At 53.6% G+C, this 27,801-nt stretch overlaps 9 protein-coding genes across 9 annotated transcripts; 5 read left to right on the top strand and 4 right to left on the bottom strand.

Annotated features, from left to right (window-relative positions):
• Positions 1 to 189: 189 nt before the first annotated feature.
• On the top strand, positions 190 to 7,876 carry BO97DRAFT_467374 (ketoacyl-synt-domain-containing protein). The gene is made up of 6 exons (XM_025699646.1): positions 190 to 941; positions 994 to 2,465; positions 2,535 to 4,689; positions 4,763 to 5,317; positions 5,369 to 6,125; positions 6,165 to 7,876. The coding sequence occupies exons 1-6, from the start codon at positions 294 to 296 to the stop codon at positions 7,439 to 7,441; spliced, it is 6,864 nt and encodes a 2,287-aa protein (XP_025555948.1). The 5' UTR covers positions 190 to 293; the 3' UTR covers positions 7,442 to 7,876.
• Positions 7,877 to 7,944: 68 nt separating this feature from the next.
• Positions 7,945 to 8,628, top strand: BO97DRAFT_402419 (uncharacterized protein). Its single transcript, XM_025694500.1, has 2 exons — positions 7,945 to 8,076; positions 8,134 to 8,628. The coding sequence occupies exons 1-2, from the start codon at positions 8,029 to 8,031 to the stop codon at positions 8,428 to 8,430; spliced, it is 345 nt and encodes a 114-aa protein (XP_025555947.1). The 5' UTR covers positions 7,945 to 8,028; the 3' UTR covers positions 8,431 to 8,628.
• Positions 8,629 to 10,126: 1,498 nt separating this feature from the next.
• Positions 10,127 to 11,677, top strand: BO97DRAFT_381814 (BTB/POZ domain-containing protein; the record flags this gene model as incomplete). Its single annotated transcript, XM_025693267.1, has 3 exons — positions 10,127 to 10,487; positions 10,767 to 11,257; positions 11,307 to 11,677. Exons 1-3 carry the CDS (start codon positions 10,201 to 10,203, stop codon positions 11,675 to 11,677), a joined length of 1,149 nt encoding a protein of 382 aa, XP_025555946.1. The 5' UTR covers positions 10,127 to 10,200.
• Positions 11,678 to 12,630: 953 nt separating this feature from the next.
• BO97DRAFT_75656 (interferon alpha-inducible IFI6/IFI27 family protein) lies at positions 12,631 to 13,474 on the top strand. Its single transcript, XM_025701044.1, has 2 exons — positions 12,631 to 13,208; positions 13,260 to 13,474. The coding sequence occupies exons 1-2, from the start codon at positions 12,800 to 12,802 to the stop codon at positions 13,373 to 13,375; spliced, it is 525 nt and encodes a 174-aa protein (XP_025555945.1). The 5' UTR covers positions 12,631 to 12,799; the 3' UTR covers positions 13,376 to 13,474.
• A 177-nt stretch (positions 13,475 to 13,651) lies between these two features.
• Positions 13,652 to 14,965, bottom strand: BO97DRAFT_439745 (SDR family oxidoreductase; the record flags this gene model as incomplete). The annotated part of the gene is made up of 4 exons (XM_025698009.1): positions 14,326 to 14,965; positions 14,149 to 14,256; positions 13,920 to 14,076; positions 13,652 to 13,831 (listed from the first exon to the last, which is right to left on the bottom strand). Exons 1-4 carry the CDS (start codon positions 14,637 to 14,639, stop codon positions 13,652 to 13,654), a joined length of 759 nt encoding a protein of 252 aa, XP_025555944.1. The 5' UTR covers positions 14,640 to 14,965.
• Positions 14,966 to 15,156: 191 nt separating this feature from the next.
• BO97DRAFT_381810 (putative C6 transcription factor) lies at positions 15,157 to 18,226 on the bottom strand. The gene is made up of 4 exons (XM_025693266.1): positions 17,045 to 18,226; positions 16,727 to 16,986; positions 16,453 to 16,678; positions 15,157 to 16,392 (listed from the first exon to the last, which is right to left on the bottom strand). Exons 1-4 carry the CDS (start codon positions 17,905 to 17,907, stop codon positions 15,321 to 15,323), a joined length of 2,421 nt encoding a protein of 806 aa, XP_025555943.1. The 5' UTR covers positions 17,908 to 18,226; the 3' UTR covers positions 15,157 to 15,320.
• Positions 18,227 to 18,697: 471 nt separating this feature from the next.
• BO97DRAFT_420182 (uncharacterized protein) lies at positions 18,698 to 19,078 on the bottom strand (the record flags this gene model as incomplete). Its single annotated transcript, XM_025696629.1, has 1 exon — positions 18,698 to 19,078. One exon carries the CDS (start codon positions 19,076 to 19,078, stop codon positions 18,698 to 18,700), a length of 381 nt encoding a protein of 126 aa, XP_025555942.1.
• An 886-nt stretch (positions 19,079 to 19,964) lies between these two features.
• BO97DRAFT_430857 (MFS transporter) lies at positions 19,965 to 21,750 on the bottom strand (the record flags this gene model as incomplete). The annotated part of the gene is made up of 4 exons (XM_025697463.1): positions 19,965 to 20,221; positions 20,275 to 20,606; positions 20,665 to 21,268; positions 21,327 to 21,750. The coding sequence occupies 4 exons, from the start codon at positions 21,748 to 21,750 to the stop codon at positions 19,965 to 19,967; spliced, it is 1,617 nt and encodes a 538-aa protein (XP_025555941.1).
• A 1,294-nt stretch (positions 21,751 to 23,044) lies between these two features.
• Positions 23,045 to 27,799, top strand: BO97DRAFT_402415 (phosphoribosylformylglycinamidine synthase). Its single transcript, XM_025694499.1, has one exon. The coding sequence runs from the start codon at positions 23,431 to 23,433 to the stop codon at positions 27,514 to 27,516; it is 4,086 nt and encodes a 1,361-aa protein (XP_025555940.1). The 5' UTR covers positions 23,045 to 23,430; the 3' UTR covers positions 27,517 to 27,799.
• Positions 27,800 to 27,801: the final 2 nt, after the last annotated feature.

Here is a 27,801-nt window from a genome sequence, read left to right as displayed (position 1 = left end):
TCGACGCCGTCCGAGGTTTCAAGCACGGGGATTCATTCGAGGCAAGATAAGAAGTTACTTGTTTGAAATGCCCATTTGTCCAAGTATTGCGACATTCCCCTCCCCATCATCCGAGTATAAACCCCTCCTCGCAGGATTCCCGATGTAAGTACCCGAAGCATTCAGCGATACTGCTCGGGAAGCGAAGGAGCTGCTTACCCTCACCACTCTATCCGTTCCCTCCACGGGCTCACTCTCAGGTATCTAGACGGACCAAGGAAAATATCAGCATAAGCGTAGAGTGGGTTCTTAAAATGGTTGACATCGTCATGCAACATTTTTCCTTTCTTCTTCAGACACATCCATCTCCAAACTCACAGAGCCTCCAGCCCCGAGACAAAATGACGAACCACGTGCAACTTTACGTCTTCGGCGACCAAACTTTCCAACTCCAGCCCCATCTCAAGCATTTGCTGCGTGGGCGCAGCAATCCTATCCTCGCTGACTTTCTTGACAAAGCCTACCAGGCGGTGCGTGCAGAGCTATACCGTCTCCCAACCACAACCCGTGAGGATCTCCCTCGCTTCAGCAGCTTGGAGGACTTGGTTCTCTGGGATCAGAATGGGCCACGATGCGTCCCACTCGACATGGCCCTGACATGTTTGTACCAGCTGGGGACATTCATCGATCAAACCGCTCCGGAAGACTTCAACGCCAGCACATCCCGCGTGCTTGGGCTCTGCACGGGTGCCCTGGCGGCAGCCGCTGTGAGCTGCAGTCGCAGCACGTCAGAGCTGGTGCCTTTGGCGGTTAAGGCTGTCATTGCAGCTTTCCACACGGGACTAGTGGTTGCTGATGTGACACAGCGGATTGGACCTTCATGCGAGGCAGACCAGAGCTGGTCGATGATTGTGCCTGGCTTACATGCCGCGGAAGGGGTTGAAGAATTTCGTCGCAACTCGGTATGCTTTGCTGCCGGCAGGTCGTGTTATCACAGTGACTGACTTGCCATAGACCCTTCCCTTGACCAGCCAGCCCTACGTGAGTGCCTACGCACCGAATGGCATAACTGTCAGCGGAACACCGTCCGTGCTCGCTCAGCTGCGTGCATCGGAACCGTTTACAGGTCTCCGCTTCAAGGGCATCCCGATCTATGGGCCATACCATGCACCACACCTCTACGCCCCCGCTGACATACACAGCATCATCAATGAGCTACCCTCAGATAGCATGGGGGTGACTGCACAGCTGCCTTCGCTGGGGGGGTCTAGGGATCCCTCCGGGGATGTAACAACTTTTTCAGCTCGTCTGGAAGAGGCCATTGAGCAGATCCTTTTGCACCCCATCCGCTGGGCGAGAATTCTCGACGAGCTGCAGGCCTCTTTGCAGCACAGTGCACCAGATTCATTCCGTGTCGTCTCCATAGGCTCAACGGCGGATCAACTGATCTACACGGCTCTTAAGCAGACGCCACTTCGTTCGCTGGTCCCTTCTACCCAGACACCCAGCAGCACAGCGACACTGGCATTATCACCACCCCCTTCGGCCTCAAGTGGACGGCCCAAGCTTGCTATCATCGCCATGTCCGGGCGCTACCCCAACGCACAAGATAACGAGGCCTTCTGGTCCCTCCTCCACCAAGGACTGGACGTACACAAACCGGTGCCCGAGCTCCACTGGTCAGCTGACACCCACGTCGATCCCAGTGGCAAGCGTAAGAACACCAGCGCCACTCCCTACGGCTGCTGGCTGGACGATCCCGCCGCCTTCGATGCACGCTTCTTCAATATCTCCCCACGTGAGGCACCCCAGATCGATCCAGCCCAGCGTCTGGCCCTAATGACCGCATACGAGGCGATCGAGCAAGCCGGTCTCGTCCCTGACGCGACACCATCCACCCGACGCGACCGTGTCGGTGTTTTCTACGGGGTCACCAGCAACGACTGGATGGAGACCAACAGCGCGCAGAACATCGACACCTATTTCATTCCCGGTGGCAACCGTGCCTTCATTCCTGGCCGCATTAACTATTACTTCAAATTCAGCGGCCCCAGTTACGCAGTTGATACCGCGTGCTCGTCTAGTCTGGCGGGTATCCATCTGGCGTGCAACTCGCTCTGGCGTGGGGACATCGACACTGCTATTGCCGGCGGCACCAATGTGCTGACGAACCCGGACTTCACCGCGGGTTTGGACCGTGGACACTTCTTGTCACGCACGGGCAACTGCAAGACATTCGATGATGAAGCCGACGGATATTGCCGTGGGGAGGGAGTGGGCACGGTGATTATCAAGCGGCTGGAGGATGCACTCGCAGAGAAAGACCCGATCTTGGGGCTCATTCTCGGGGCGGCGACGAATCACTCCGCCGAGTCCGAGTCTATCACTCGCCCACATTCCGGGGCTCAGCGCGCCATCTTCAACAAGATTCTTAACCAGGGCGCTGTGGATCCCTACACCGTGAGCTATGTGGAGATGCATGGAACGTAAGTCACCCCTCTTTTCATTTGATTGTTGGAGCTGCAGTCACTGATGGGATCTACGTGACGATATAGGGGAACCCAAGCCGGTGATGCTGGAGAAATGACCAGTGTTCTCGGTGCCTTTGCGCCCCCGTTAGACGAGGGCAAGGCCGCTCGCGGCAACGACCAACCACTCTACCTGGGTTCAGCCAAGGCCAATATCGGCCACGGCGAGGCTGCGTCGGGGGTAACCGGTCTGATCAAGGTCCTCCTGATGATGCAGCAAGACACCATCGTGCCTCACTGCGGTATCAAGACTCGAGTCAACCGCAAGTTCCCGATGGACTTGGCCCAGCGCAATGTCAACATCGCGATGGTCCCCACGCCGTGGCCCCGGACTGCGACGCCCCGTCGCGCCTTCGTCAACAACTTCAGCGCGGCAGGCGGCAACTCCGCCCTACTGCTGGAAGATGCTCCCGCCGTGTCGAGACCCGATGGCGTCGATCCGCGTAGCCTGCATCTCGTGGCCGTCTCGGCCAAGGCGGGAATCTCATTGCAGGGTAATCTCCGAGCACTGCTGGCAGTGCTGCAGAAGAACCCCTCCCTGCCGCTAAGCCAGCTGTCGTACACCACCACCGCCCGCCGCATCCACCACGCGCATCGGGCGATGTTGGTTGGCGCAAGCACAGCGGACATCTGCACGCAGATTGAAGCGGCGCTCCGCGACAACACCGGGATGACTCGGGCGAAGACTGCCGCGAAGGTGGTTTTCGCGTTCACGGGACAAGGGGCGCAGTACCCCGGGATGGGACGCGAGCTGTGGGAGCATTTCGGACTGTTCCGCAAAGAGCTGGGCCAGCTTGATCGCCTGTCACAGAGTCTGGGCTTTCCCTCGGTCCTCCCAGTCATCCTGTCCCAAGGCGAGGCGAACATCGGGGCATTTGCTCCTACAGAAGTGCAGCTGGCCAATGTCTGTCTACAGATCGCTTTGAGCCGGCTGTGGGCTTCGTGGGGTCTCATGCCCACTGCGGTGGTGGGCCACAGTCTGGGCGAGTACGCTGCGCTGAATGTTGCGGGCGTGCTCTCCGATGCAGACACGATTTATCTCGTGGGTAAACGTGCCCAACTGCTGGAGTCCAAGTGCACGCGGGACACCCACGCTATGCTGGTGGTGAAGGCATCGGTTGCGGAGATTGCCCAGGCGCTGCCGAATGCGAGCTACGAGATCACTTGCATCAACTCGCCCGTCGAGACCGTGTTGGGCGGCTCCGTTGAAGCTGTGGCGGCCCTCAAGGAGCAACTGACAGCCACTGGACTGCCCTCGACCACCCTCAAGGTTCCGTACGCCTTCCATTCGTCGCAAGTCGACCCAATTCTACCCCAGTTCACCCGCGTGGCCCAAGCGGTCACCTTCGCATCTCCTCGCATCCCGGTCATCCGGCCGCTGGACGGCCAGGTCAATTCCGATGGCCCCTTCAGCGCGGAATACCTGACAGCACATGCTCGCGAGCCCGTGAACATGCTCCAAGCCCTCCAAACCGCCTCGCAGGCAGGTGTTCTTAATGACCAAAGCATCGTTCTTGAGATCGGGCCCCATCCTGCCATCTCCGGGATGGTGCGCGCGGTGCTTGGTAGTCAGATGACGACCCTCGCCTCCGTCCAGCGAGCACGCTCAATTTGGCAAACCCTGACCAACTCTTTGAAGACCCTCTACCATGCTGGGGCCGATATCCGCTGGGCCGCATACCAGCAGGACTTCCCCGTCTCACACGTCGTGCTCCCCCTACCGAACTACCGCTGGGACCTCAAGCCGTATTGGCTACAGTACGTGAATGACTGGTCGCTGCGCAAGGGTGATCCTCCGTTGATCGTCAACGGCGGACCACGCCTGGAGAGTACGACGATCCACCGCGTGCTTCACGAGACGGGGGGCGACGCGCAGAAGACGAAGCTTGTTGTGGAAGCAGACATCGCGCGCGAGGACCTCAGTCCTTTAGTGCAGGGCCACGAGGTGGACGGCATCCCGCTTTGCACCCCGTCCGTGTACGCCGATATGGCGCTGAGCCTGGGCCGGTACCTGCTGGCGCGATACCGTCCAACCCAAGATAAGAACCTGGTCGACGTCGCCGAGATGACCATCTCCAAAGCGCTGATCCTACGGCCGGGCGGCGCGCCGCAGCCCCTCCAGGCCCATCTCGAGGTGGATTGGGCGACGCAGTCGGCTGCTCTGAAATTCATGTCGTTTGACGTTAGTACTTCCTTCTCTTCCCATCCCCCCCGGCTAGATCTGACAGCAATGGCTGACGAACGAGACACTGCAGACCAAAGGTAAACTCGAGGAACACTCGCGCTGCATCCTCCGCTTCACCGACCCGCACCAGCAACAAGCCCTCCTCCAAGCGAGCCTCCCCACCATTCGCGCGAAGATGCAACGCCTCCGCGACGGTATCGCCGCCGAGACCACTGCGCGCTTCAACCGGCCGATGGTCTACCGGATGATCCGGCCGCTGGCGCGCTTCCACGCGGATTACCGCGCCATTGACGAGGTGGTGCTCGACAGTCAGACTCTCGAAGCGTCGAGCCAGCTGAGCTTCGGAAGTGTGAAGCGCGGCGGGGATTTCCATACCCATCCGGCCATCATCGATGCCCTGACGCAGTCGTGCGGATTCACGATGAACTGCAACGACGCGACAGATCTCGATACCGAGGTGTTCATGAATCATGGGTGGGGCTCCTTTCAGATCTTTGAGGAGTTGAGCTTTGAGAAGGTGTATACCACGTATACACAGATGAAGGAGGGAGATGATAAGTTGTGGCATGGCGATGTGGTGGTGATGGATGGAGAGAAGGTTGTCGCCTGGTTTGGCCAAATTGCGGTGAGTAATGATCAAGGCTGGTGTGGGATGTGATGCTGACGGCTGGCATAGATTCAAGGCGTCCCCCGACGAGTGCTGAAGGTAATTTTGTCGCTGCAGAGTGGGTCTCGATCTACAGGGCAGCAGCAGCAGCAGTCGCGAGCGTCAGCGCCGGGGCCAATTGCCATGCCCTGCGTGCAGCAGCAGAAGCTACCTGCTGCCCCCCGTGCAAGCAAGTTCACTCAAGCCCTCGCGGTCATCGCTGACGAGAGTGGCATTGCTGTGACGGAACTCACTGACAGCACTGTCTTCGCCGATGTAGGCATCGACTCCCTCCTGGGATTGACTATCTCGGCGCGGTTCAAGGAAGAGCTGGATTTGGACCTGGAATTTAACGCCTTCTTCTTCGAGTACCCCACCGTGGGGGATCTCAAGACCTTCCTCGGTGGTGGAGATGGAATCCTGACGCCTTCATCCAGCCAAACAGCCGACGAGAGCGGGACAGCAACGCCTCTCAGTGACCTAACATCGGGGGCCACTACCCCGCTTAGTGAGTCACTTGTGCTCCAGAAGCCCAAGGTCGACTTCTCGCAGGCGCTCGCCATCATTTCCGAGGAGAGCGGCGTGGATGTGGCCGAGCTGACTGACGACACCAACTTCGCCGATTCAGGTGTCGACTCCCTGCTGTCCCTGGTAATTGTGAGCCGGTTCCGCGACGAGCTGCAGCTGGACATCCAGCACGAGTCGCTGTTCCTGGAGTGTCCGACTGTAGCAGATCTCCGAATGCTGCTGGTGGGCACCAGCGAACAGCCGGACCCCATGCCTACCCGTAAGGCGGAGGCTGAGTTTGAAGCTGAGTCTGAGCTAGTCTTGCCTACTGTTGATCCAGCGAAGCAAGCCGCCGAACTGGCCTTACGAAAACACGCTGTGGATGCCCTCGTCGAGAAATACACCGCTGGCTTCTCCATCCCCAGCCCTTTGGCCACTGCTAGTACCTCTACCGGCACGGTAGTCCTCGTCACCGGTGCCACTGGCGGTCTTGGCGGCCATCTCACGCACATCCTCGCTCAAATCCCCGATGTGCAAACTGTCGTCTGCCTGAACCGCGCCAATAAAGCCGATCCCCTCACACGCCAACAAAGGGCCATGCGGGAGAAAGGCATCCGATTCCCCGTCGACCTCCTCCCGAAGCTCCAGGTCTATCAAACCGACACCGCCGCCCCCAATCTGGGTCTGACCCCAGCCGTCTACGACCAGCTCGCGAGCACTGTCACGCACCTGATCCATAATGCCTGGCCTATGTCCGCAAAACGGCCGCTCGCCGGCTTTGAATCGCAGTTCCAGGTTGCACGCAACCTGGTGGACTTTGCCTGCGCCGCCGTCGCCCGTCGCCCGGCCTCCTTCCGGTTTAATTTTCAGATGATCTCCTCTATCGGAGTGGTCGGATGCTACAGCACTCCGACTCCCAGCCCCACTGGGCAAGGGGCCACGATCCACGTTCCAGAAACCGACATGGAGATCGCTAGCGTCCTTCCCAACGGATACAGCGAAGCCAAATGGGGCTGTGAGCGCCTCCTCCAGCAGACCCTGCGCGCCCACCCGGAGCACTTCCGGCCCATGGTCGTGCGCCTCGGCCAGATTGCCGGCGCCAGCACCAGCGGGTACTGGAACCCGATGGAGCACTTCGGATTCCTCGTGAAATCGTCGCAGACGCTCGGCGCGTTACCGGATGTTGATGGCTCGGTGTTCTGGACGCCCGTCAATGAGATCGCTGCCGCCGCGGCGGAGCTGGTGCTGGCGCCGCACGACCGAGAGGTCTATCCCGTGTATCACATCGAGAACCCCGTCGGTCAGTCGTGGAAGGACATGAATCGGATCCTCGCCTCCACGCTCAGCATCCCCGAGATGATCCCATTTACAGAGTGGGTGGCCCGGGTCCGGGCGGCGCCCCAACGGAACAACCCCGCGGCGACGCTGGTGGATTTCTTGGAACAGACGTATCTGCGGATGTCGTGTGGTGGATTGGTGTTGGATACAAGCCGGGCAATGGAGCATTCCGAGAAGTTAAGAGGAGTCGGACCGGTCAGTGAGGAGGTGGTGCGGAAGTATGTCCATGTTTGGAGGGAGATTGGGTTCTTGAATTGATCGTTTGGTAAGATGTCATATAGAAGTACTTAAGACTGGAATGTATACACCTGCCCTTGGGTCTTTTGCGGTGGTATAGAGATGTATGCTGTAGTATGCATAGAGCTTTCGTCCAACAGACAGACTGATGACTGGTACACTTAGAATTCCTGTCCACTCCACACTTAGTAGGGTGAAAGTTCCCTTGTCGACCACCTTGCTTCTGACAGGGAAGTAGGTGGTTTTCAACACGGGGAAAGAAGAGAAAAGGAAAGACACTTGGGGTTATGTGCGGGCCGATCAGTGAATCAAAAAGAAATCATAAGGGAAGGAAAGAAAGAGAGGAAAGGTACGAGTCACACTGTACGGAAGATAAACAACCAGGAACAGCCAAATATCAAACAAGGCAAACTAATCAAACAAACAAGTCAAACACAATCAAGATAGGTGATGCCGTCACAGCAGGGCCTGTCACATGAGTGGTTACTGATTACATTACCTCTACCCCGCACCAAACGATGGATATGCTTGAATAGACTTATATAAACAACCATCTTTTCCTCTACCTAGTAGTGTTACCTGATATGTCTATTTGAGCTGGAGAGATTATGCAAAATTGCCTATGTGAGGATGAACTTCCCGCTGCGTATCACGAGGTACAGTTTATCCCCTCGGAGCATACCGCCGAACTTCACGAATACTGATGTTTTAAGAATCCTAGCATGAACGATTTTACTTCGAAAGTTCAAAACTCTAAGAGACCTGTTCTTCTATTCTGCCTTTCCAATTTCCACGAAGATTTCCTTCCCGAAGTCAAAGAATTCGCGGAGACTCATTCGCACCTTGAGATATATGGTATCAACTCCTTTATAGTCGGTGAGCTTGCGAGGAGATTCAAAGCACCCACCACGGCGGAATTTATGCTCTGGAATGGTGGAAAAATGATTGTTCAATTCTCCGGTACACAGTTCTCTGGTCTCATGGCTGTTTTGCAGGCTATTGGGACATAAGTGGTTGATCCCGGCTCATCAAAACAAACTTCATGAATGCTTCTCAGATGTATTGGGTACTCCGTTGATCGATATGTTCCGTTTATCGGTAATTAAGCGTCTTTGGTATCGTTTGCATCGAATTTATGTACATTCCTATGCCAATTCAGGCGATATGCAGGGTACCATTAAGTCTGATCTCTAGATCATCCATTCCCTCCTATCTATTGCTTTCCTTAGCAAGTTTATTCCTTATAACCCCTTCAAGGCCAATGTCCGGGGTTGTTTTCTGTAATTCTTGTGGCGCACGGCTTCGAATTCGCTGAGGCGCCTCCGCTAGACCTGGGACTGCACTAATAACTTTCTTATCCTATGAAGGCCGAGCATCTTACATTCCTTACATTTTTGATAATCCACTAACTTAAAGGATATATGACTCATAGCAGCAGCAGTATTCCTCTACATTTCTTGGGAAAACAGTTAATAAATAGGTCACGGCTCAGTAGTCTTATATTCCCATCAATTATTGTCTTGCCGAATAGATAGTTCGTAGTGCAAGGCGAGCCTCGAGTGAATTTTAGGAGTTATAATAAAAGATATATACGATTCGTTGAAAGTAAGCCATAGATTTTTCGAACGTAGATCAATGGTACCCCAGTCTCTTGTCAACCTGGCGGAGGTGCTTGTCTGTCTTGAAGTCTCCCATTCTTACCAGATAAATCAATGTTCATCCATCTCAGTCGGCGCGACCTTCGATCTCTTCATTGCCGGACACTGAAGCTGCTCCAAACACTATCCAGGATGAGTTCAAGATTACATTCCTAAACCTCTTAAAGGAGCAGTGGAAGATAATATTGATTGGTATCTCTCGCCGGTGGGTACAGAACATTACAAAGAATACAAAAGAGAGGTGCGTGATATAGCGTTAGAGAACTGTTATGATATTGCTCAGATCCGTGGGGAAAGCCCGGACTTTTCGTTGAACATGGGGTGGCAATCGTTGCGGCTCGCGGGTTCGTTGGTCATACTGTACAAACTACGCACACACCACGTGAAGCGGCTCGTTGACCTTGTAAAGAAAGGGCTCTTCGAGCTTGAGACTTACGACGACATTCCAGTTGAGATCCGAGAGAGTTTTAAAGCAGCAGTGGCTTGAGAGACAGCGAGAGAATCCTAATAAACCTGCAGTCGAATCAGTGCGTCGATCGATTAATATCCACTTCTTACAAACGCCGTTCCCTCAGGCTCCACAGCTATTTACAATGAGCTCACCTGCTGGTTCCCCACCCCTATTGCCCTTGCATGTCCCCAGCGTCGTCGATGGCATTATGATTCCAGATCTTCCGCTAGATAAAGCAGTGATGGACTATGCCGACTGGCCGCTGTCGCGGGTGGACACGCAGATATACAAAGACAAGATAACGAAGGCATGCGATCTCGCCTTGGCAAATCGCCTGGATCTCAAGCAAATACATAAAGATCAAGAAGCGCACTCCTTCCTGCAGCGTAACTGTGATGAGCACTGGTAACAGCACATATTATCAAGCAAATTAACGGTAACCACGACCCGCATATGGTTGGGCATCAATGCATCAGTGACCACACTGTATCTGCGAGGCTGTCATCACCAATGCCAATCAAAGGCTGCCGCATGTATCTCACTTATAAAAACACAGGAAAATCAGCAGCATCTTCTTCAAATCTATCTTGCTTCAAACCCCACTTCAATGCCTCCAATACGTACCATTCAAGATAGTTTCCAGTGTTGAGATCTCGCAACGAACAACCATCATGGACCAAGCAATTCACATAATCGACCCAGACGGCGAAGTTATAATAGTTCTACAGAATCCAAATGCCCCGTTTGCAGAACTAACTGACGGTCGGACCCGCGACAGTCTTGCGTATACCCCTTCCGGGCCAAGCGATGAAATCCAGAACTCGGAGGAAAGTATAAAAGCTTCGAGAAAAGAGCCGATCGGAACCCTCAAGAAGAAGAAGAAGAAGAAGAAGGTAAAGGAGATAGGGCTTAAACCTAAATGTCGTATTGTTCCCAATACATCCGAATCTTTTCACTTGTCATTTGAAGAGCCTGCTCCTGGATGGCCCGCGGCCGAAGCACCCGTCGCAGAGCAGGCTGAACAACCCGCTGAACCACTGCCACCCGCTGACGAACCCGCTGAACCACCCGCTGAACCACCCGTTGACGAACCCGCTGAACCGTTACCCGCTGAACCGTTACCCGCTGAACCGTTACCCGCTGAACCGTTACCCGCTGAACCACCCGCTGAACCACCCGTTGACGTGCCCGTTGATGAACCCGTTGACGAACCCGCCGAACGACCTGCCGGAATCAGGGTCTCTGAAAAGTTGGAGCAAACCTGCTTTCGCGTCCAAGTCTCCGCGAAACATTTGATCCTCGCCTCCTCAGTCTTCGAGAAAATACTCACTGGTGGGTGGAAAGAAAGCATTACCTATCTACGAAAAGGCTCAGTCGAAATTACTGCGGATAGCTGGGATGCCGACGCGCTCTTAATTATGCTTCGCATTATACATTGTCAATCCCACCAAGTACCGCGCAAATTGACCCTTGAGATGCTCGCGAAAGTTGCTGTTTTGGCCGACTACTACGACTGCAGGGAGGCTCTACTCTTCTTCACAGATACATGGATCACCGCTCTGGATGAAATCATTCCCGCAACATACTCTAGGGATTTGATTCTCTGGTTATGGGTTACCTGGTATTTCCGCCTCCCCGCCAAGTTCAAAGAAGTCACCTCAAAAGCCATGTCTTTAAGTAACGGCTGGATTGATAATCTCGGGCTCCCAATTCCCGTGGCAATCTTGCGTAAGAGCGCTTCGATCCTCAGATGCACTTGACTACTAATTGAAAGCAGGATCGATGAATGATAAAAGACAGGGAGCGATCGCTGGCCTAATTGCTCGACTTGACGAAACGCGCGATGGACTTCAAGACGGCAGTAAAGGGTGCGGCTTCGAATGCAGCTCAATCATGTATGGGGCACTGACAAAGGAAATGTATCTGAACAATCTGCTCTCGCTGAGGCCTGTAGCTCCTTTCCCGGATTTGAGCTATAGATCCCTCGTGCAAAAGGTGTCATCTTTCAGATCGCCGGCCTGGTACAGTCACAAATCATATAATCCCAGTTACCGACACGATTGTGTTGATTCCACATTCGAACTGCTTATTGGCGTGTTGGAAGATACTATTGAGGGCCTTGACCTGAAAGATTCTGTCACTGTATAGTTAAGGAACTGCCGACCTTTATCTTGTCGTTGATAGTTTGTCGCCTACGGAAACAAAAGTCTTCCTGTCCAGCCAGTCGCTGCTCGATATAGTAGAGATATTTGCAAATGCAATAATAGAGACGAAAGCGACAGATACTCATCCCACTTGATAATCTTACGGAGCCCTTATTTCTGGTCTTCTTACTAGATAACAGAAGTTAATTTCCTTCAGATGACAAGAGCCAGAGCTGAACAAACCAAAGATTCCCTTAATTCCAGCAATATACGTATCTTCAGTTTCACTCAACCGCTGTACAACTACATCCAGCAGCAGCGAAGGGTGACGAAGCTATTGTGAAACTCCTTCTCAGAGACCGACGAGTGAATGTGAATGCGAAATATCATAGTGGGCACATAAAAGATATGCAGCTGCTGGCTGGGAAGTTATTCGAGCGGCTTGTCAGCGGGATCTGTGACACAAGTCAATAAGCACTTCGCGGGCGCGAGAGTGCTCCGGCAATCTTTGCATCTAGACATTGACAATGACATTTGAACCAGAGTTACACACCTACTGGCTCCTATTGCCGCGAGATGCGCTTGTGGGAGACCAAAAGAGTCAGTTATTGTGGACAAAGGCTTACTGCTTGCAGAAGACAATTTATTGTAACGCATTCATGGTTCTTGACCCCGCCGTTCTATGTAAGGACTTGATGCGACCATTTCGGAGTGGACAAATAAGATGATCTCTCCAGTCAACTTTCATATGAAGCTTAAGTCTGAGAAAACATGCATGGCTCAGAAGTGTTCTAGCGACAAACTGATAGTACAGTGATGATGACGATGACGATGACGATGTTTCATACGCTGGCCCCTCGCAAAGCGATAAATGAATCTGTGCGAGGAAGTCGACTGGCACTCCCTTGCTTCTTGAGTCAGTGCTATAACTACTGTTGCACTGCCCCTCATTCTAACCTGAAAACTAACCTAACCCTACTGCAGTCTTCATGTTGTAACGTGTTGTGAGCACTAATCTTCCGTTCACATCCAAGGCTTTAAATGAGATACTAAATCGACCGGCCCTCTGCTGCTCTATCCTTCATAGTACAAACCTTGAGAGGTATTTGATCTCTCTTCTATAATCATGGAATACCTAAGTGGTGCAACAGCCTCCGTTATTTCCATGGGCCGGCATATCGCCCAAGAACATACAACCGCTCTTGCTGTCGGTGGTACGGGGCTTGCCCTTGCTACAGCGCCTATCATCGGGCCTGCAGTACTCGGTGCTGTCGGTTTCAGTGTCTCGGGGCCTGTTGCGGCCTCTTTTGCTGCAGTATGGCAATCTTCACTCGGGGCGGTTCAGGCTGGGAGTCTGTTTGCCACCCTACAAGGTGCTGCGATGGGAGGTGCTGCTGCAGGGATATTCACAGCAGCCTCAAATATCGGGATTGGGATGACGGGTTTCGCAGTAATCGAAACACAGTGGACTCATATAAGAAATGGGCTATGGTTGAAGCGTGATGGTGATCAGTCTGATAAAACCGGATATTCTTGTAAGAGATCATTGCCCGCCTACTTGTTGCTCTAGGCTAACATGGATGAAGATGAAGATTCTCCCATCGACACCACCAAATGCATGACAAACAACCCACACATGCTTGATGGAAACGATCTCTTAGCCACCGAATTTACGAAATTACGGAAAATAGACATGTCCTAGTCGGAGAGGGCTTGGGAGGAATTGCTCTTTGTTTGCGTGTGTGTGTGTGTGTGTGTGTGTGTCCGGGTAATGTTCTCCGAGTGAGTGTTTCGGGGTGGCGAGTGAAACTGATGCTGAGACTGTTTTGTTGTTGTTGTTGATTGAGTGTGTATCCGTAGACAGGGGGTAAGCGCCATCCTTGTCGCGTTTTAGGCAGCAATGCTAACTGCAGCAACACATGGATCTGTATTCCACTTCTCGTTGAATCATCTATCCATCTATCTCATCGCTCACCCTCTACCACGGACTTTCGCCCCCATCATACCGATTCCACCCTTTGTCCCACCCAGGAATATGGATATTGAAAAACCGCCCGTTGCCCTCCTTCCCCTTGTTGAGAATGATATCCAGCGTCGCGCGGACGCCCACATCGACGGGCAGATCGGCTCTGGCGCCGCCCAGCTCGGTTTGCAGCCACTAAATGCGGGGCCAAGTCAGTCGTCGCTCTGCTTTCTTGTCTCTAATAAACCCTCGCTGATGAAGCAACGGCTCGGCTCCAACTCACCCCAGGACTAACGCAGAAAACAGCGAACCCCTCCTTCTCCAGCTCCTGCGAATACAGCACAGTGAGCATATTCAACGCCGCCTTGGTGATCTTATACGATTGGCTCTTCGCCTCGCGGTAGAGGGACTGCAAGCCGAAGGACCCGACGGTCGTGGATCTGCATTCGCTCACATCAATCAGTATACTTTGAGATCCTCAGGGAGTATTTAGCTGAAGGGGACCATCCCACATATTAACGATCTTCTTCGCCTGCCCCCTTCGCAGCAGCGGCAGGAACTCCCGCGTCACGAGGTGCGGGCCGTTCACATTCACCTCGAAGGACTCGGTCAGGTCGTTCCTGATGCATATTAGCTGGAATGCATACACACACGGACGGTCGGGATAGAAGAGAAGAAGATGGACATACATCTCCTCCAACGATCCCCGCCCCATCACCCCTGCGTTGTTAATCAAGACGTCCAGTCCCCTCCCCTGCAAGGCCTCTGAGACGGACTGCGCGGCGCGTCGCACGCCGTTCTCGTCTGTTACGTCGAGCTGCACCGGAGTGATCCGCGAGGCGTGCTCGCGGAGGAGTGTTTGGAAGTCCGGGGGGAAGTGGCTGGGCGATGACCGCGCGCCGGCGAAGATTTGGTACACTTCTGTCGCGGGTTTCGCCGCGAGTTGGCGCGTTAGTTCTAGGCCGATGCCGCGGGTTGCGCCTGTTATGAGGTAGGTGGTCATTTTTTGGGCTGGAGATGGGGGTTAGGTGGTTCTGGGGATAGGAGGGGTGTAGTGAGAGGTAGTGTTGCTGAGGTTTCGGTTGGTTTTCGTTTTGTGGTGCTATTCTTATACGGTTGGTCTGGTATCATGCACGGAGATAAGTTCTCGGTTTCCGGTTCTGGTCTGTCAAGTATGGTTTGTAGTTTTGAATTTGCGAGAGATGAGATTGAACCACTTCGTGCTGCCTCTGTCCGAGTGGCGGGGTTCCTATGGGCTGAAGTAAAAAAGTAGTGTCAGGAGTCAGTGAGGTCAAATTGCATAATATGTTAGATTGCAGTACTCCATCAATCGCCGGTCGCAAACTACGAGTAAATCCATCAGGAGCTAAGTAGATCTCGATAAAACAGGATGAAGAGCCGATGAGGTCATTGTCTCGGCGATAACGGAGATTGAGCCCAACTATCAAATTAGAAGACTACGATATATGATCATTACAAACATCTCGTTACCATACACATGGTTAAATTAGACTGAAAAGGGAGTATCTAACGAAACAAGCGGGAAAGAATTTTCAAACTCCACAAACATGCGCCAGCAGTGATCATGATCGCCGGTCCCAGCTAACCCACCACCTAGATAAATGCTAAAAAAGCCAAACAAAACGCCGGAATGATATCGACAGAATTTCCGCCACAAGCTCTCTCAGCTCCACAGGGGTGGATGGATGTACTCGGCCGCCCGATCCAAGATATTGGGTATGGACCACTCGCCGCTGGTGGAACTTTCCGGAGTCGGCGGCGGAAGAGATCCAAGGCTCGGGGTCATACTGGCTGGTACACCGGCGACACCCATGCTGGACCCAGCGTGCGGGTTGAGGTACGCGGGGGAGCCGGCTTGACCGGCGGCGCGACTGGCTTGTGATGTGAAGGCGGCCTCGAGTTTCTCCAGTGCGCGGAGGGTCTTGGTCAGCGGTTTGGCCCACTGGGTCTGCGTGTCGACGCCGACACCGACAGACCCCGGTGATGCGGAGTTCAGGCCTGCCGGACTTGGGGCAGCAGTGCTGAGTGCTCGTGGAATAGTGCTGAGGGTAGGGGGCGCGGCACCATCCGTTGGAGGAACAGCGGCTTCAGTGGAACGGAAATCAAGCTCGGCGTTTGCCCGTTCGGAGATGATCATCTTCAGCTGCTGCAACAAGCTCCAGAATCGGGGGTTGGTCTTGGATTCTTCCGTGACAGCCAACAGGAAGATTGAGCTGATGGCTCGCTGCAGGGCAATCCACGATCGAGAAGCGTGCGAACTAACTGTATGCATCTCAACATACGCCTCTACCGTCGTCATCAGATTGTTGACACAGTCGGCGCGCATACTGGCCGCAGCCGGGTCAGTCGTTTCTCCCGCCAGCTTGAGCGCTGGGCGATAGAGCTCGGAGGAGAAGTATGAGGTGTGCAGCTTGAGGACGACTCGTTCGAGGTGCTCAGTCGCAGAGAGGCAGTACTTGCGGTCCCGGAGGTGAGGTTTGGCCTCGATCATGATCTGCTGGATCCGTTCCTTATAGCCCTGGATAGTCTTGTAGCTCAACTGCGAATGCGGACTCAGCATACGGCTGCGAACGACTTCCAGTGCCAGACCAATCACTCGACACAGTGTTTCAAAGTACGAGATTTCGCCAGGGTTCGGGTCATCCTTGTATGCAATTTCCGGCTGGCTCACGGCGGTTGTGGAAGGTCTATCATAGGAGAGCGAGAAGTGGCTGTCCTGCCATGCCATAGACCACCTGCTAATGGTTAGACTCTGATCGCACGGCACATCACACAGCGGGGGACAAGGGACATACCAAACATGGCGGCGGCGATAGCGCTCGGCGGCCGAGAATCTGCTGGATTCCACATGCAGACCAAGTGCCAAACCCATACGAAGCGTCATACCAAGAAGAACGTACGAAATTCCGGGGTTCATGTTGTACGAGAGGACGTTGCCGATAACAAGCAGTGTCTGCATTGCATCGATCGTTGGCTGCGATAGGAAGTTGGTCATCCGAAGACATTGGTACGAGCAGCATACTACATTGGTCAGTGATGTTGGGAAAATAACAATGAAGAGAAACCAACCATAGACTTGAGATGTCAGCTCTCTCTCCTTGCCTGGCAGATCCGACGATTGGCAACCGGAAGCAAGCACAGCAAACAATAATCCCATGTAAGCAATAGTCACGCCAAAAGGCTTCTGGGCTTGGTCGGCATCGGCTCGGTATACACCACCCATCGATGCCCTGTTGCCGAGCATGAGGTGGAGATTCATTTCGAATCCTGGGACATCCTCGAGGACAGGATAGATGGCGCCTGCGATGTCTCGGTAATAGTAGAAGAAACTGTAAGGAGTGAATTAGCATCTCTTTCTTCAACAGCAAGGCTGGATTGAACACTGACTCCTTGCACTGCTGATCGGACGGAAGTGCACTGCAGACGGCACTGATATCGAAAGTTGACATGTCAGATGACCAGAGATCCACGAACGGATACGTTGCGGATTCGTTGTCCAGGCCCAGTTTCGGCAAAATGCCACCTTCAAGAAGCGCCTGAAGCTGGTCGGATCCAGATTTATTATTGAGTATATAGGCCAGTACAGACCGCGACCCAAGGTGCACCGTGCCTTCACCGAAGGTGTTGGGCGCATGGATACCCTCCCGTTCTGGCGACGCAGCCTTAGACCGACTACTGGCATCACCACTCTGTATGCTTCCTGTCTCTAGCGAAGACCCATGTCCATCCTCAGCCCTCTCAAGCCCAACTCGCAGAGTGTTGATCGTCTGCTCCATCTCTCGTAGCCGGGTGCGAACGTTGTCCCATTCCTCCCGCGCGATGGAAACCCGCCCGGGCCCTACCTGCCCCGCCAAGCTCGGTCGACTGACCGCCGCTTCTGGTTTCGGGCGCGGGGGCTCGGGAGGAATCACGATGGGCTCTGAAGGGGCGGATGGCGGTCCACCCACCGGACTATGGTACTGATGAATTGTGCCGGTCATGATGCGCTTCTTGGAGGGGCGTTCGTAGGAGCAGAGGTCAGCATGGTCGCGCTTGACGCAGCCATCGCAGGGCAAATTGCGGTCACATTTCACTTTCCGAGCGTGGCAGGGATAGCAGGCCTTGGGTTCGCGCGCCTTGCGTTTTGTGCGGATGATCGCGTCGACTTGGGATTGTGGGAGGTCGGAGATGGCGCGGGACGTACCCGCCGTCATGTCGGGACCAGCGACAGACGGCGAGTACGAGATGGATGATTGGTAAGGAGATGTCATTGTGGATGGTGAAGTGAGCGAAGAGAGGAGGACGTGAAATCCGAGGGATCTCGCTCAAGGCTGAAGGATGGTCGGTTGGGATGATGTTTGTGGCTTCCTATCGTGAAGCTAAAACATGCGAACAAAACAGCGGAGATGACGGGACCAAGCGGGATAACGAATGCGGCGCGGCACTGATCAATGAGCATCCGGTGTTCACATTGAATATGTCGAATAGGAAAAAAAGAGAATCAGTCCATGAATGAACGAGTAAGGTGAAGGGCGGAAGTCGAGTGGCCCAACATGGCTCAGCCAAAATGTGGTCCCGAGGAGGTGTTGAGTAGCGACAGGGCGCAAGATTGGAATCCGTCGCCAAGCTCAAGTTTTGGGGGAAATCAACTGGGCAGAAGTCCCGGATGAGTCAGCATCGGCACTGGTCCACGTGATATGAGGGGGTCGATCATGGTTTGCCAAGCCCTAAGCCCTATCACAGATAAGATGACGTAATGATCATCTCAGTTCTACTGCAGTGAACATCAACAACTTAGACCCAGCAATGCTAGAAACGAAGACACTGATTGCTTGAGACTTCAGCTCTACAACTGTGTCCTGTCTGATTCTTCATTATTGTGCCTCCCTCTGGCACACTCTTCCACTGTAATTCGACCGACATATATACTACCCCTTGCTCCAGTGTAACACGAACACCTCCACCGATCATGCATAACCACCTGCCAGACTTGCCGATCATCTACCGATCTTATAATCATTCCTTTTATCTCTTGCTGCAGCGCAGCTCACACTACTCACCTCACTCAGTCGCCGAGCTGACAGAGTAGGTTGCAGCCACCGGCTCTCCGACCGCCGCCACAATAGGAGCCAAGCTGAAATTGAACCGTGCATCCGCCGTTTGATCATAGTAGACACCCTCAACCGCAGCTTCGGACGGGACACAGCCTTTTGGCTGCTTGAATAGATACATTGTATAGCTGTGTTCGGTACTATCTCTGGGTCGCGGGGCTGTATAGGGTGCCAACGCGGCGCTGGAGTTGACAAAGGTCCGACCCTCGAGCGTGAAATTGCCTCCCCACCAGTGCAGGCGAGTAGTGTTGTTGGCTGCGAGGCCAGGCACAAGGGTACCGTACTTGTCCACCGTGGTGACATCGGAGTCCGGGATGTTGAGGTCGAGCATGAGAACCATGTAAGTTGCAGGGTATGAATGCTTCACACTTCCAGGGTTGATGGTGGGCGCAGTGGCATATCATTCCCAGCAGTTTGAGCACCTCGGCAACAGAGACTGAATATCATGCCGTCAGAATTAACCCATAGATCAGGGGTAATCGTCACAATCACGAAAGAATCACCCAGATTGACTTTTGCTGCAGGCCAACTTTTGGCTGGGGTCTGTGCCAGCCATGCCGCTGCAAAATTATAAATGCTAGAATTGTGGCGTGCATGGTGCTCACGTAGCCGGTTCAAGGCTTTCAAATCGACTACTTGAGGTGCAAGAGGGCTCATGCCTGTTCTAAGGAAAAAGATATAGTGCCGGTCGTGAACTTGAAACAGCCATAGTGACTAGCCTATGCTGTTCGCCGAGTATACGTAGCCGATAGGGAAAGAGGTCGATGTGCTGAATGCCAAGTGGAGAGGACTCGTCATCACCGCGATTCTTCGCAAACACCGATGAAAGCTGAAGGCGGAGGTCAATGTCGGAGGAAATACCTAAAAGCGGGAACAACATAGAATCCCTACGTGGTGCCGTCTCGGAGATCGAACGATAATCTCGGGTGGCTTGTCCTCATCAGGTCAAGAGGTTCTCAGATCGAGCAGTCTAACAGATTGGGAACAATTGCCAAGTAAATCGACATGGTCATGTTAACCGGGAAGAACTGGACCAGTCTCCAGCTTGTGTATTGTATTAATATCTATTCACATGTTTAAATGTGGTTGGTATCAGTAAGGGAAACAAAGAACACTTGCAACGCCTCATTAAACTATAAATCAAGGCCAATCATATCTTAATCATCCTGGAGACTCGGTCGGGATCGCTAACCAGCATGTGGTCCATATGCTTGTAGTTAGAGTTTCTCTCCCCGCTCTTCATCTTCACTGAAAGCAAACTTTGAGAACCGACGGATAGACGCTCCCTTGAAGTAGAAGATATACGGGATTGCACAGCAGGCAAGGGCAATGAAAGCCAGCAGGGAGCTGGCCCACTGGTAGCCCAGTCTGGCATACATCTGTTCAGTGAATAAGACAGTGGATGCTCCCCATATAGAGCGAAGGAACGTCTTTGCGGCAAGCGCAGATGCTGCCTGATGCTGGTAGGTGTCGACTATAGCAAAAATCAGTTGCCGATCTCTGATGACAGTGCCGGGTGTGACTTACCAAGATAATTGTTTGCTGAATTGTACAAGAAAATAAAACCGAACCCAACTGGCCAGCCGCCAATTGCAGGACCAATCCAATGCAGAGAGGGATAGGAGGTCCAGGCGAAGATGAACAATCCGATAGGAACAAGCCAGCAGGAGAACATCATTGGGATTAGACGGGCTTCAGCGGGAGGCTTTCCACCATATTGCTTGTACAGCGACAGATAGTGTTTGTTCACGAACGGTGCGCATGCAGCGCTCATGAGGACGCCGATGGCGAGCGGAATGAACATAAGACCGGTGGAGCCGGCACTCCAGCCTTTACCACCCTGGTAGACAACTGGATATCTATAAGACGAAGCATTAGAATATAGCTGCCAAGATTGGAATTTGCCAAAGCACTTACGCGATGAAAAACATGTATAGCAGACCGTAAAGGACCGACATGTAAAGAGCGATGAACAGGACGATGGGCTCCAGGCACAGAAGTTGGAAAGGCCGGAAGAGAATAAGTCGCATTCTCTCCGCCATCGGTCTAGCATCAAGTTCCATCTCAGTAACGTACTGGGAGTCGTTCCTTTCCTTCCTCAGCTTCTTCGCTCTTCGCTTTAGAATAGTTGGCGCATAGGTCTCGCGAACGGTAAACGTGATCAGCAGCCAAGCCACAAAGGCAAGAATTAGCTGCAACCAGTAGAGCCATTTCCAGTTTGTTGCATCGGCAAGATAGCCACCGGCCAAAGGTCCGATTGCAGGACCAAGAAACGGGCTGGCCGAGAAAGCTGCCATAGGGACACCTCGTTCTTCATTTTTCCACATATCCGCGAGTGTGCCACCTACCAGCGTCATTGGTGCGCTGAAGGCGATACCGTCAATGGCTCTGCAAACAATGAGTGTTGCAATGTTGGGAGCAACAGCACAGGGGATGATGAATATCACGGCCAATAGCAGGGTTCCTGCATAGACCAATCGGCGTCCTACCATCTCAGATAGCGGCGCGAATACCATCGGTCCTGCAGCCAGTCAGTCTCAGCTGAATGCAATGTTATGGACTGTCGGAATGTAACTTACCCACGCCAAATCCAATGACAAAGACGGTCACCACAACCAGACTGACCTCTCTTGAAACGCCAAAAGTCTCTGATGGTCCTTCTATATCGGCGGTAATGACACTGCTTGCAAACGCGACCACGAAGCATGTAAATGAAACAACCATAGTACAGTACCATTTGTACGCCTTTGACCAGTTCTTTGGGTTCTCCGGATCATCAATATTGAAGGTGACCAGCTTCCATTCTTCATCCTTCCCGGTAAGCGTAGATCGAACTGGTTTGATGATCTCTCCTGTTGTTGTTTCCGTGGTGTATTCTTCCATGTTGGCAGTTTCGGTCACTTCGCGGTATGGTAGGGTCAAGGGATCGGAGCCTTGACCTGATGCCTCCGAATGAGTTCGGTGGGCATGGCCATGAGTTTTGGTTCGTTCCAAAGACTCCATGTTCGGTATGTGCAGATAGAGGATATCAAATGTCAGTGAGGCTGATGCAGAGGGGGAAGATACAGTTCCTTTGGGCGGAATGCATGCTTGCATTTATAGACAGCCATTGCTCGAGAGATACTGGAATAGGCCAAGAAGCAAATCTGGAACTCCTGTAGGAATGGCACTGATATGGAAGAACCAGAAGCGAGAAAACGTTGTAGATGCCAGAAACGGCAAGCTGTCGGCCCGGATCCACAGCCGCAAGGGCCATGTTCCCCGATCGAGATAGCCGGAGCTAGCCTTCTAGGGTAATATGCCTCGAGAAGCTCTTATCTGGAATGATCTATCCATGGAGCAATTGCACTCACAGTCTCGGCCTTGGACGTAGAGACAATCCGAGAGATTCGAGACCGCATCGAACAGCGCCCGGATCAGTCAGAACGGCATTGGGCTACAACATGAGGACTAACAGCTTGGTCGCAGGCATTCATATACCTAGAGCAATGACCTCACGGCTTGGAGCCGTCTTATTGAGCGCAATTGGTCGATGGAATGGCCAAAAGCCACCATAGCCATAGAGAGGAGAAGAGGTGTTGTAAGTCAAGGCACGAGTTGAGGGGCTTATTCGGATCTTCGGCGGCAGGAGAGAGCCAGCCGCACCTATCTTGTTAACAGAATACGGACATGACTCCGAGTATGGCCTGACTCTGGCTCACCTGTAGATGGTGACGATAAACGTCGAAGCCAATCTCTAGTCAGAGCCAGCCGAGCTCATACCATGCCAAGCTGGTGAGCTTTGGACGTGGCTGAAAAAGCGTCGGTCGAAACTCGCAGTTCACGGCAGGGCGGCACTCGGAGCGTCTTGCCCAAAACGGCAAGCCCCCCCCAATGGAATGAAGATGTAATGAAAATTGAAATCTTCCCCGGGGACCCAATAAATCCCCAAGATATCCCATTTCATTATGCTACAGTTTAAAGCTGCAGTGGGGACTGATCGTGAGACACAAGATTATGGTGGTATATCTGGGGCCTTAGCTCCATGCTCCAGATTGTGGCAGCACCTGGCGAAAATAAGACCAGCAACATGGGCGCAACTCCTCAGCATTAGAGACCCAATGAGATCCTACTATATATGTCACAAATTCTCTTGCCATTTAGCGTGTAGCGTGACCATGAAACGTCGAGATGAGATGAGCTGATGGCCACTTTATGGTCTTCCTCATTTCACGCGAACCAGACTTATGTCGGTATGCAAACTCTCAGTTGCATGCAGTTCATTCAAAGGAGGCAAGAGGCAGCATTCACCTGGTTGCGAGCCTGAAATGCCTGACGGACGCTGCTCCTGCCTCAGTCCGTTCAAGTTTGCCGCCGTTTTCCGGGGAAAAGTGCATACCACGTGACTGATAAGATGTCACGATAAGCCGGAAGGAGTCTAGCGCGGGGTGGTTTTTCCCACCCTCCGTCAACGGAGCAGAAAGATTCATTTTTGACCCAAGTCGAGCAGCTCAAACGCCTCCTTCAGTCTGTTGAACTCACTCATTAGAGGTGTGTCTGTGACACCTCTTTCATAGAGGACACTCTCCTGTTCTCTCACCAATTTAGTCAACTCCACCCTATCCTTTCCCTTCCTCCCGCCACCCCGCCTCTCTCTACTTCCCTCTCCCGCCGACCGAGTGAGTCACTCTGCACCACCTCAAAATGGCCTCCAACTCAACCTACCTGGCCATTCCTGGCTCTGTCGCCTTCTCCCACTCTCGCGGACGTGCAGTGGCTGCTAGTATCGGAGCTCATGATGTCCGTGCTCAATGGATCCATTATGTCCACCTTTCCCAGCCATTGGACGAACCCCAGCGGGCGGTATTGGAGCAGCTCCTCCGCTATGGTGATATTACCGACATTCCTCCTACATTCACCGCTGAAGACGGCTCGTTCGATGTATTCCACGTCTTCCCCCGTACGGGTACAATCTCTCCCTGGAGTTCCCAGGCCACCGGTATCTCTCACGTCTGCGGCTTACGCCAGTACGTGAAGCGCATTGAGCGGGGTATGAAGTTCTCCTGCCTGCGCACCGAAAACAGCGAATACAAGGATGGCTTCCAGGATGTTCTCCATGACCGCATGACTCAGATCATGAGCGAGAATGAACCGGATCTTCACCTGATGTTTTCCGAGCATAGCCCTCGGCCCCTCGAGACTATCCCTCTTCACGGCAGCAGCAAGTCCCCCAAGGAGGTCCTTCAGGAGGCAAACAAGAGACTGGGACTGGCATTGGAAGAGTCGGAAATCGAGTATCTGGCCGATGCTTACGGTCCTAATGGCCCTCTTGCTCGCGACCCTACCGACGTTGAGCTGTTCATGTTTGCCCAGGTCAACTCTGAACACTGCCGTCACAAGCAATTCAACGCGTCCTGGGTCATTGACGGAAAGCAAATGCCCAACAGTCTCTTCTCCATGATCCGCAACACACACAAGAAGAACCCGGAATACACCGTAAGCGCCTACAGCGATAACGCCGCCGTCCTCGAGGGAGATCACTCCGCTTTCTGGGCTCCCAACACGGCCACCGGGGAATGGGGCCACACGAAGGAACAGGTCCACTTCCTGGCCAAGGTCGAAACTCACAACCACCCTACCGCCGTCTCACCCTACCCCGGTGCGGCGACCGGGTCCGGTGGAGAAATCCGTGACGAGGGTGCCGTCGGCCGGGGGTCCAAGCCCAAGGCTGGTCTCGCTGGTTACTGTGTCTCTGACCTCAACATCCCTGGCTTGAAACAGCCCTGGGAGCTGGATGTTGGCAAGCCCAACCACATTGCCAGCAGTCTGGACATTATGTTGGAAGCCCCTATTGGAAGCGCAGCTTTCAACAATGAATTCGGACGTCCTTGCATTTCGGGATACTTCCGTACTCTGCTGACTGAAATCGATGTTGGCAATGGCCAAACTGAGGTTCGCGGTTACCACAAGCCTATCATGATTGCTGGTGGTGTCGGAACTGTCAGACCCCAGCATGCCATCAAGAAGCCCGAGGTTGTCAAGCCTGGTGCCTACCTGGTTGTTCTGGGTGGACCTGCTATGCTCATCGGCTTGGGTGGAGGCGCTGCCTCTAGTATCACTTCCGGTGAAGGATCGGCAGATCTTGACTTCGCTAGTGTCCAGCGTGGTAACGCTGAAGTTCAGCGGAGAGCGCAAGAGGTGATCAACGCCTGTACTTCTATGGGCGATGCCAACCCCATCAAGTTCATCCACGACGTTGGAGCCGGTGGACTTTCCAATGCCCTTCCTGAGCTCATCCACGACTCCGGTTTGGGTGCCACTTTCGAGCTTCGTGAGATTGACAGTGCCGATAAGAGTATGAGCCCCATGCAGATTTGGTGCTGTGAAGCCCAGGAGAGATACGTTCTGGCTGTTGGCGAGGAGAGCATGAACAAGTTCACTGCCATTGCGAACCGTGAGCGCTGCGGTTTCTCCGTTGTCGGACGTGGTGGTGGCACATCTGAGGAGGAAAAGAGGCTCATTCTTCTGGACCGTGAGTCCACTGAGTACCCCAAGCCTATCGATCTGCCGTTGTCTGTCCTTTTCGGCAAGCCTCCTAAGATGACTCGGGTTGTTGACTCCCGCAAGTTGACCCTACCCGCGGTGGATGCTAGCCTTGCCACATACTTGCCGTCCCTCGCAACCAACCCTCTTGAGCTCCTTGGAGAGGCCGCCAAGAGAGTTCTCTCCCTTCCTGCTGTCGGTTCCAAGTCTTTCCTCATCACCATTGGTGACCGGACAGTCGGTGGTCTCACTGCTCGGGATCAGATGGTCGGCAAGTGGCAGACTCCTGTGGCTGACGTCGCTGTCACTGCCACCGCCCTGGTCCAGGGTGTCAAGTCCGGTGAGGCCATGGCCATGGGCGAGAAGCCCGCACTGGCCCTCATCTCTCCGGCTGCTTCAGCCCGCATGGCTGTTGCGGAGTCCCTCATGAACATTGCTGCTGCCGACCTTGTTGATCGGCTGAGCCGCGTCAAGCTTTCCGCCAACTGGATGTCTGCCAGCAGCCATCCTGGCGAAGGCGCTGCCATCTACGAGGCCGTGGAGGCTATTGGTATGGAACTTTGCCCCAAGCTTGGCATCAGTATCCCAGTTGGCAAGGACTCTATGTCCATGAAGATGAAGTGGAAGGATGAGGCTTCCCAAGAAGCCAAAGAAGTCACTGCCCCCATGTCTCTTGTCATCTCTGCTTTCGCGCCCGTTGGCAACTTCCGCAAGACCTGGACCCCGGCCCTGCGTCGTCTCGAGGATGTTGGTGAGACTGTCCTGATGTTTGTCGACCTGTCCTTTGGTCGCAAGGCTCTGGGTGGTTCCGCTCTCGCCCAGGTCTTCAACCAGATCGGAGATGAATGCCCCGACATTCGTGACATCGAGATTTTCAGAGACTTCTTCGATGCCACTCAGCAGCTGCAGGAGGCGGGCATCGTTCTCGCCTACCACGACCGCTCCGATGGTGGTCTGTTCACCACCCTGGCCGAGATGATGTTCGCTGGCCGCTGCGGTGTTGAGATTATGCTTGACAACATCTGCGCTAGTTCCAGCACCAAGGACGTTGTGGAGACCCTGTTCAACGAGGAACTGGGTGCTGTCTTCCAAGTCCGCAAGGAGCATGAGATCCAATTCCGTTCTTGCTTCGCCACCTGCGGGCCCCCTGCTGGCTTAATTCACAAGATTGGTCGCGTTTCTGAGAAGTCCAAGCAGAACCTCACTATCTACCACAAGCACACCTTGGTCCACCGTAACAGCCGTGCCAACCTCCAGCAGACCTGGACCGCCACCTCCTACCACATGCAGAAGATGCGTGACAATGCTGCTTGCGCTGATCAAGAGTATGCCAACATCCTTGATGATGCCGATCCTGGTCTGTCTTGGAAGCCGACTTTCGACCCCAAGGACAAGGCTATGCCTCTCTTGACCAGCCTGACCCAAATGTCGCCCTTCAGCAACAAGCCTCGCGTCGCCATTCTTCGTGAGCAGGGTGTCAACAGTCAGGCTGAGATGGCGTTCGCCTTCAACATGGCTGGTTTCTCTGCCGTTGATGTTCACATGACGGACGTCATCTCCGGCCGCGTCTCCCTGTCCAGCTTTGTTGGTCTTGCCGCCTGCGGTGGTTTCTCCTACGGTGACGTTCTTGGTGCCGGTCAAGGTTGGGCCAAGTCTGTCCTGCTGCACGACAACACCCGCAACGAGTTCCAGTCCTTCTTCCAGCGCCCTGACACTTTTGCTCTGGGTGTCTGCAATGGTTGCCAGTTCCTTTCCCGTCTCAAGGAGTTGATTCCTGGCGCCCAGAACTGGCCCAGCTTCGAGCGCAATGCCAGCGAACAGTACGAGGGACGTGTGGCCTTGGTCCGCATCTCCGACTCCGACCCATCCCGGCCCAGCGTCTTCCTCCACGGCATGGATGGCTCTTCCCTTCCCATCGCCGTTGCTCACGGAGAGGGTCGCGCCTCGTTCGCTCCTGCTTCCGGCACCACCGCTCAGTCCTTTGTCAGCGAGGGTCTGGCTCCCGTCCGCTACGTGGACAACGCCACCCTCAAGCCTACGATGAAGTACCCTGCCAACCCCAACGGCAGTCCCGAGGGTATCGCCGGTGTTCGCAGTGCTGACGGTCGTGTGCTGGCCATCATGCCTCACCCCGAACGTACGGTGCTGGGCGGCATTGCCAGCTACTTGCCTCCTAACGCTGAAGAGTGGGGCGACATCGGCCCATGGGGTCGTGTCTTCCTCAGCGCCAGAAGATGGGTTGGTTAAACATTGGACGAAAAACTTTCTGTCTTGTTTATTTGACCGAGTCTGGTTACAACAAGATGAGCAGTTTTGGAAGATGAGAAAAACAAATAAAATGTTACGGCGCATGTCTCGAGTCCTTTATAATGAATGATATAAATACAACATCAAGGCCTATCTTTTTTATTTCTACCTTTGGGTCTGATACTTCATGATGAGATGTGTAAAAAAAATATGAGTGGTTGATAGTTTACCTGGCTGGATTGATCTAGGACTGTGCACAGCAAGAACACAGAATGTGAATACAAT

This window comes from Aspergillus homomorphus (genome assembly GCF_003184865.1).
Source record: "Aspergillus homomorphus CBS 101889 unplaced genomic scaffold BO97scaffold_2, whole genome shotgun sequence".
Lineage (NCBI taxonomy): Eukaryota > Fungi > Ascomycota > Eurotiomycetes > Eurotiales > Aspergillaceae > Aspergillus > Aspergillus homomorphus.
The sequence above is the reverse complement of the archived record's forward strand: the minus strand, read 5'-3'. Positions and strand labels throughout refer to the sequence as shown.